The sequence below is a fragment of the Sinocyclocheilus anshuiensis genome, unplaced genomic scaffold, assembly GCF_001515605.1.
Source record: "Sinocyclocheilus anshuiensis isolate Anshui unplaced genomic scaffold, SAMN03320099.WGS_v1.1 scaffold354, whole genome shotgun sequence".
Lineage (NCBI taxonomy): Eukaryota > Metazoa > Chordata > Actinopteri > Cypriniformes > Cyprinidae > Sinocyclocheilus > Sinocyclocheilus anshuiensis.
The window spans coordinates 128,310-137,520 of record NW_015544195.1 but is presented as its reverse complement, the minus strand read 5'-3'; the positions used below and the strand labels follow the sequence as shown (position 1 = coordinate 137,520).

Genomic DNA, 9,211 nt, shown 5'->3' with positions numbered 1-9,211 from the left:
TGAGATCGATTTAAACTCTCTTCGATACAGACAAACTCTGTGTGTGTTATTGTTTTCATGTTTAAAATACGAGCAAGAATGCAAATTTCCCTGAATATCCAAACGATGGCAAATGTGACAATTTTTACAACAGTTCAACAAAAAAAGCCATATTAAGTGAACATTTAACATGTTAAATGTAGCCTACATTTTAAACAGAATATTGTCATGTTTGTTATATTTTGCAACGAAATAATAATAGTTCCAACGAAATCCGTATCATCTGGTGTGCGTCTCCAAGCATCATACAGCGGTGTTTCGTTAGTGAACGAATCTGCGGCTTTGAACGATTTGGAGAGTCAGTGATTAATAACCCATTCATAACTACAGCATTTTGCTTCGTTACTGAATGAATGAATGGGGGCGACTTGCCGCCACTTATTGACGGTTTTATTTTTAAATCTACAAGTATCACTTCGATTTGCCATCATTTATTGCTTTATTTATTATATTAATAATAGGCCTACACTTAATGAAATGTTAAGAATATGACATAAAACATAACATACAATTAATAAGGATAGAAAATCTTTGCCTCTATAAAGGTAAAAATAAATGCACCTGTAAATCAATTTAAGGGGGCAAATATTGTCCTTTAATAGAAAAGGTGTGACTGTGGTCTAAGTGGAAGAGAGGGGGTACGCAGAAGAATGTTAAATGCCCCAGGAGGTATGCCGCTGTAAAAAGTTTGAGAACCACTGACTTAACCTAGCAACAAAAGCAACCATAAAACAGTGTAAATACATCTCGAAAACAGAAAATAATTTTACCTTATTAATTATTCTTACCCAAGTGCATGATGGGAACAATGGGATCATGACTTTGATATTTACTTAAACAATCTTTGTCAAAATAACAAACAATTCCAAGTAAAATATACTTATAAGTTCAAACTTTAAATTCTACAAGCTTAAATTGAGTACTAATATTGAATTTACTCTTTTTTTATTCTTGCCTGAACTAAATTATTTAATGTAGAAATTACATTTTTTTTTTCTGATTCATTTACTTCAACACAAAGTCATTTATGTTCCTATATGTTAATAAAATTAACTGTTATGCTGATAAATTTACAGTCTATGTCTTTTGGACCAGAAATTTTTATGATTCATTTCAAACTATATTTGTTCAATCAGATTTTCTTTTTTTATATATAAGAATGTTCCTTCGCAACCCTTTGCAACAGAGTAAGTAACAAATTGTAGTTTATGACTGCAATATACTTTTTTTTTTTTAGATAAGAGATTTGTTTTACTTTGGGTAGTCAACCATGCATCAACAGGAAAAAAAGCTGTACCTTTCAACAGATTTTATGCTGTTTTTGAACATTTACTTTACAAGTGGCTTTTATTTAGCAATTTTAGGTGACTGCCACAAAACATGGACTACTTTTATTATGTTTAATGTGAGTTAGAGTGTTTACTTTGTGTATCAATGTATTTATTTTGCGTAAATGTTGGACAGGACCATGATGATAAATGTGTCCCTGCAGTGCTGGAATGACTTCCTGAAATTCTGTAATATCCTATAGTTTATCATTGTCATTTCTCTCCAGAGAAGTGTCAAAACACTAGCCACACAAAGTCTGCCATCACTCACTGCTTTTTCATCATTAATGGTGGATGAGTAATGGCATACACTTTTAGGCATTAATGTGACATTTTCTTTGAATTGCAGGTATTGTACCATCTTCATAAAAAAATGAAAAATATGTCCAAGAAGTCTGAACGGTCAAAGCGAAAGGTAAGAGTTTTTTTTTGTTTGTTTGTTTGTTTGTTTGGTGGATGTGTTGTTTTCCTGGTTTTGGCATCATTTATTTAGATTATTTTCTGTAAAACTAGATTTTGTATGATCTTACCAGATATGATGGTATGCTGGAGTGATATTACTGCAGTAATTTTGTTGCCGCTTTCAGTATTAGTTTGGTATTTGTTCTGAAAATCCATACATGGGTATGAAAGCTAGTGGAGCATGACAGACCTCATAAATCTTCATGGTTGATATAAGTTGAAGTGTATTTAGCCATTCACTATGTTTAACTTTAATCATTTTAACTGATGGTAATTCAGAATCTGTCACTCTTAAAATGGTAATTGAAATGCCATGTAAGCAGATCAGTGTAGATGAATTTGGAAACTTTAGCCACACTTTAAAATGTTTGGATTTTATTGCATAACAAAATACCAAACCATGTGGCATCGCACATATCTACCCTGCAGTTATTGTGAGGAACTACTGCACATGTTCTGCTACACTTGATAAGTGTCTAAATAATTTTTTGTTATCTAATTCAGTGACATTCATGTGTTTTTAAGTGTGACTTAACTATCTATAAATATAATGTGGTAGGCCTTAGATGAGGATTTCTGGCTGACAATATTTAAATGCTGTCAGTATTTACAGTTGGATTTCATGTGTATCAGAAGAAACATTTCACATGCTTCAAGAGCCTTAATAGTTCACTTGAGCATTTCAGACATATTGAAACATAAGAAACGTATGAAACTACGTCAAAACAGAGCTATGTTAGTTCGTGGGAAATGCAGCAAGAGAGTCCAAGACAATATTGAAGAGAAAAACTCTCATAGATAAAGTGTTAATATTGTATTTATTGGGCTGAAACAATTTCATGAGTGAATGCAAAGGTTGTAAATTGGAATTTTCAAGCTTGTTTACTTTATAGTAATAATGATGCAGAAAGCACAGAAAACATGGTTGAGGTTCTAGCCGAAATCACAAAATTCAAACTAAATGCTGACATTGTTTCTTTTTTTCTTACACTGCAATTTTGAACGTATTACAATATATTTTGAATATACAACAAAAACTGTTCTTACAGGAGGCTGCACTCAAAAATGATTTTTGTTGCTTGTTCAATTTATACTAACAACTTAAACTGGACAGCAGATTCCTAGTTACCAACATGCTCTGCATGTAACTGCATTAGAATAATAAATGTTCAAATTAACTTTTATGTATTATTTGAGTAAAAATGGATACTTGTTAGTGTGCAATGTGAAGTTATACCTTAGATTTATTAGAGTGTCTTTTATGTTGGCATTTGTGTGTGATTACCATTGAGCAGAAGAGTTGTGCTGAGGTTTTGGGCAGACAGCAATAGTTTTGCTGATGCCAGTGCAGTGAAAAGTCACCTCTTGTTTGTCCCATACATTACATTTAGTAAAATAAAGTTTTATATATTGCATGCAAACATGCTATTGCATTCAGTTTGATTTCAACCACACAAGAATTTGTTTGAATGGACTTCTTCTAGTTAGGGAAAAAAGAAAAAAAGAAGAATCTATTCCAAAAATAATAGATTCAGAGGCGTTGGGAATCGAGAGTCGATTCCAAAGGTTGGAATCTATTCCATACAAATGTGGAATCGTAGCCTTTTTCAGTTCAACAAAGCTTATCGTGCCTTTCAAATGGAAGGCTGCACACATTTTTTTAAAGCTATATTTATGGACTTTTTGTGCTTTTTATTTTGAGAGGACAGTGGAGAGATGACAGGAAAGTGTTAGGGTGGAGAGAGGGGAGCAGGATCAGCAAAGGACCTCGAAGCGGGATTCGAACTTGGGTCGCTGTGAGCGCAGTTGCACTATATGTCGACGCACTAACCACGAGGCTGCACACACTTAAATTCACGAAAATAAACTGAAAGAAAACGAGTCAGTATGCTCATCTGAGTTTGAGGATGCAGCCTTCCGTTTGAGAAGCACCCATTAATTCAGCTCATGCTCGCTAAAAGTGATTAGAAGTCTGATTCGTTTCCACAAAAATGTTATTTCGGATAGATAGTTTTAATGAACCAGTTTTAAAAAAATGATTCTGAGGTTATTTTACGGTGGAACTGGCTTGCGTTTTCCACAGTTTTGAGCCCTACATGACAGAATAGATCATGACGTGATCGACGGTCTTGATCTTATTTCCATCTTAAATAAAATGCTTTTTTTTTAAATATTTCTATCGGCCAATGATATTTCTGAAAGAATACATCGAGAGCACAGATCAGTGGCAAGAGCGCATCAGATTGACAGATAAACCACAAACTCTTATATCAGTGTTGTTGTTAATGTTCTAGTTATTTTGTTTCAGTGTACAGTTTGTTAATTTTGTGCAAAGCATACAGTTAAAGTAAACTTCATCATTCAGCTGAACTGTGCACATTTATTTTAGACACTTCATGTCTTGTTCCATTCATGCGATAAACACATGTCCCTGCTGAGCTGTGGGCTACGACTAATTTAATGGGCAATGCGGACAAAATTTAAAAATCAATCAGAGCTATAGAAATGTATCGTCATTGTTACAAAAAAAGCTTTATATTATGAGAAGGCTACTTTCTGCAACCTTTATATCCTGCAGTCATGGTGAGATTAGGTTCCTTCAATCTAAAAAACAAGGATCGAAAAAGAATCGAAAACCATGGTGAGGAATCGATTCTTAGAATTGAATCCCATCGATTCCAGAACCAGGAATCGGAATCGGACTCAATTCCAAAAATTTCAGAATCGAACAGCCCTAGCTAGTCTTGTTGTAACAACTTAAATTAATTGAGTCAATAGAACAATTTTTGAACAATTTTTCATCAATTTAGATTTTGAGTGTATAACTTTGCTAGATGTTATATTAGACATTTCTAGAGTGCATGGCATTGTTTTGTCATAACCACATGCACTTTGATCTATTTAATTCAACATCACAAGTGGCTAAATACATTATAAACACCAGGTGCAGTGTGTCAAAATAGATTTTTTATTAGCCTTCTTAGCTGATGCTTTTTTGTACCAATCCAAATCATAAGAATCTGAATATATTGCAATGAGTGGAAGTGTAAATTCAAGCAAATATGTGTCTTGATACAAGAAGTTTATGAACAAAACAGCTTTAATAACTCAATAAAGAGGTCTGCTGTTTCAATTTACAGGCCCCCTCCCACAGTAGTGGACAGAGATTAGCACTAAGAAAGCAAACCATAATCCCATTACCCAAAGTTACTTGAGTGCTTCATTGTTATAGTTATCTGTAGCCCTAATTGAGGATCAGGGCTGTCACTGTGCTACACTAAGCAGCCAGATTAGATGACCAGATGCAGTAATGTTTCAATGATCTCCGTTGGTTACCATGCCTATTCTTTGTCTATTTCTTCCCAGTCTCCATCTGCTTCTCATCATCAGAATTGACCATTCGCTCCTTAACAAAGGTGTTACTGGGTAGTATTTTGTTCCTTTTCCAAATCTTTAAATAAATCTTAAGAAGTTCATGCGATGAGGTAAACTGTGTCATGACCCAATTTGCTGCAAGGTAATTTAAGGTCTTATTTTATTGACATTGATTCAAGTCATTTTAGCTTTTTTATTAATCATGTTACTGCATAATTTAATTATTTAAAGAAAGTAACAGATAAAAAATGTGTTCTAATGTCACAGTTTATTCCAGCATACATAAAAAATATCTAAGAAATATTTATATTTATATAAATAAATATAAATATAAATATTTATTTACTTATTACTTCAGACTTATGTGCCCTCTAGAAGTTTGCGTTCTGCAAGTGAACGTCGCTTTATTGTGCTATCCCAAAGAGGCACAAAATCACTTTCACAGACTTTTACATTAACTGTTCCCTCCTGTTTGAATGACCTGCCCAACTCAATCCGAGCAGCTGAGTCCTTAGCCATCTTCAAGAATCGGCTAAAAACACATCTCTTACATCTTTATTTGACCCTCTAACTCTAGCAATCTCTATTCTAATTCTATTCTTTAAAAAAACTCTATTCATTTACTAACTGCTTGTTTTCTTACAAAAAAACACTAGCTTTTCAAATATTTTTGTATTCTATTTGTTTTCTTTTCATTTATTATAGAATTAACAAAAGCAAAAAAGGCCTCTAACACTAGCTTGCTCTATTCTTTTTCTATCCTATCTGTTTTCTTTTTATTTATTATATAATTAAAAAAAAACCTTGCTATGTGTACTGCATTAAGCTACCTGAGACTTGTTATAGCACTTGTATATCATTGCTCTTTTGTTGATTTTGATTGCTTCCATTGTCCTCATTTGTAAGTCACTTTGGATAAAAGCGTCTGCTAAATGTCTAAATGTAAATGTAAATTTCAATCTTTATGGGTATATTTTTTCTGAAAATCATACTGTTCAAAGAAATCTCCTGTTCTTTCCTATGGGATGTCTTGGAGGGTGAGTGGCGCTTAGAGAAGGGTCAATTGTAATATATTTCCATCGCTCAGAAATTCTGAAATTCATTTAATAGAAACTGTGCACTCTAAAAAATGCTGGGTTAAATTCAACCCAGTGCTGGGTAAAATAGGGACAAACCCAGCAATTGGGCTGTTTTGACCCAGCGGTTGGGTTAAATGTTTAACACAACCTTCTGGGTAGTAACCCAACCGCTGGGTCAAAACAACCCAATTGCTGGGTTTGTCCCTATTTTACCCAGCACTGGGTTGTATTTAACCCAGCATTTTTTAGAGTGTGGTTGTGTACATTTAACACTGTAAATAACAGCTGAGCATGTCTAGAAAACCACCTTGGTTAAAGCTGGAGATTTTCCATGGATTTAGTATCACCTAATTTAAATAATAATTTGAAAAACAAGGGTTGGTGCGTGACCGTGTCTGTGACCTTGTGAATGTAAATGGTCACCATGGGCAATGGTCTCTGTTTTGCTAATGTATGTGCTTTTGCATCTGCAGAGGAAAAACAGACGAGAGAGAACCGAAATGTGTTAGAAATGATTTGTTGGAAATGATTTGTTGCCTGTGGTTCTCCAGGGTAAATTGGTGGTGAGAAGCTCATTGGTCACTCCTGAGCCCATGAGATCCTGTGTCACCAAGTGTCATTGACAAACCCCAAACTACTGGTTGTTCCCAGAGTTTGAGAAGGGAACTGATAGGGCTGTTAAATCAGTAGGGAGCAGAGCTGGTGGTGCTGATAAAGTTCACCCACTGACACACAGTGCATCACATGCATCATGTCGCTTTGCTTGTCGATTGATTGTGTTAATCATTGAAAAAATGTGGAACAGTTGATAAGTGGCACACTAGGTTAAGTGTGAGCCCTCAAACCACAGTTGCATAGAGGCAAAATTTCAGCAAAAGCAGTCAGTAGGTGCGACATCCCCTGCCACAGTTGAGCTGTTTCGAGGGGGTAAGTGGGCAGCTAGCTTATTCCAATATGAGTTGTGGAGAATATGTTAGAGCTCTCTAATAGAACAGGAACATAAGAGCTCTTCACATTCACCTTGGTGCCGGTCACATCTGACAGCAAAAGCACACTGAGGACTCAGCAGGGGTTCTTTTCTCAATCCCAATTTCAGAGGACCAGCAAACATCAGGGGCCATTGCTGCATTTTGATAAGGGTAATCTTCTCAAAAGAGGGTTGTTTGGAAGTTGACAGTTTCATCTTAGATGTGAGGGTGCACATACAGTACAATATACACTTGATTGACATTTCATTATTGATGTTATGGGTACACTCTTTTAGGAGTGCTATGTGCCACATCAGTAGAAATTTTGTGGGTAGGTGAAATTGTGCAAGCAAAACGCGAAGACATGTTTCTTACATTGTTGCAGACTAACTCTGTCCTTCTTCACTGTCAGGAATAAGTCCATGATGCTGTCTCATAAAAGATGGAGCTTGTCAGGACTAATTAAATGTAGCCTTTGTTAAATTATGGAGAATGTAAGTATAATTTAATCATTATCCGCATTGTCCTACTGACATGCAACATAATGGCTAGCATTAACTGGAATTGTCAGTGAAAATAATTTTGATTTAGCTCACCAAAATTGTGTAAGACATAGAGTGCAGTCATTGCCCACCTACACTGTTAGACTTTGCTGTAATTTTACAGTTACTTACCGCAAAAAAGCCCAGTAAATTACCATATATATGTTTTACAGTTAACTACTGTAATTAATATGCACTGCATTGTGGGTATTTTTATGCCATTTACAGTCATTTACTGTATATGGGAATTTGCTGTACTTTACTGTTTGCTCAAAAGCAGTAGTGCTACTGTAAATTGTTCTGCAGATGAAAAACATGAATCTGCATTCTCAATTTAATGTCTGGGTAAGCACAAGTGTGGTGAAATACTTTTTTTTTTTTTTTAAATGATTACAAAATAAAATATATAAACTTTGCTTACACCCCACAAAATTAAAATTTTATTTGCGTGCAAAGCCCGCGCAACAACCTGCCAGAGGTTATATAAACTGAGGTTTGTTTCCGGTGCGCGCATAACGGACGTCCCTTCTGAGTGAATCGCCAGATGTCAGCTGCGAGTTTTCCTGTGGTAAGTACTTTTTTACTTCCTTTTAAAACGTAAACCATTACCAATATCTATGAAATTAAAAAATATGAAGAAAGTAAATATATAATCTAATTATAGGCTATTACTTGGACAGTCTGAGGGAACTGTTCGTTTTCCTCAAAAACTGCTGCTTTCATGAAACTCATTCAATTGTCCTAACTGACTGACTATCTAAGTATAACTATCTAAGTATAACCCAATCTAGTATTTACACGAACAATGTTTTTCGACTTTTTTACTGCCAGTTATGGTATATTTTACTCGACAGTTAAATGAATACCATTAAATGCAGTTAAATGTGTGTGACGTCATTTGAAATAGCACGAGCGCTCTCTCTCTCTTGCGTGCGCCTTCTCTCTCGCTCACGTTCTCTCTCGTAAATAAAACATTTACGCCAGTGCATACACGAGAAAAAAAAATTTATTCAAGGAAATTTGTAATTAATTAATTCAAGAATGAAAATGCATTCTTTATTATGGCTTCTTGTTTGTTAATAGAAGCAAAGTCAGTGTTCTCTGAAGTTTCATATTAATTCTTGTTTTATATTTTATTGTATATATTCTCTTCTCTCTTTTTTTCAGTGTTGATTGTAAGTGATTGTGTAAGTGATTAATCTAGCAGTCAGTCTAGATCTGTGATGTATCATGTTCATAACATATAGTGATTAGTCAATAATCACTGACGAAAAACAATGATTATTCTTTTTCAGTTTTTTTGCTTGTTTTAACAGGAGCTAACTACACCCCAAAGGCTCTTTTAATAGCCACAGCACTGGGCATCTTTGGCTTTGTAAGTATGTTTTAACTGTCAGATGCAGTATGTGACATTAGAT

The 9,211-nt window shown here is 34.7% G+C and overlaps 1 protein-coding gene and 1 long non-coding RNA gene across 2 annotated transcripts in view; both read left to right on the top strand.

The window, feature by feature from the left end:
* galr1b (galanin receptor 1b) overlaps positions 1 to 9,211 on the top strand; it is a 45,640-nt gene that overhangs the window by 11,829 nt on the left and 24,600 nt on the right. The window contains exon 2 of the mRNA XM_016497131.1: positions 1,717 to 1,782. Coding sequence (XP_016352617.1) covers positions 1,717 to 1,782 — 66 coding nt within the window. The remainder of the gene's footprint in view (positions 1 to 1,716; positions 1,783 to 9,211) is intronic.
* LOC107696671 (uncharacterized) overlaps positions 8,321 to 9,211 on the top strand; it is a 1,981-nt gene continuing 1,090 nt past the window's right edge. Inside the window, exons 1-2 of the long non-coding RNA XR_001635109.1 lie at positions 8,321 to 8,361; positions 9,110 to 9,168. This is a non-coding gene — a long non-coding RNA (uncharacterized LOC107696671). The remainder of the gene's footprint in view (positions 8,362 to 9,109; positions 9,169 to 9,211) is intronic.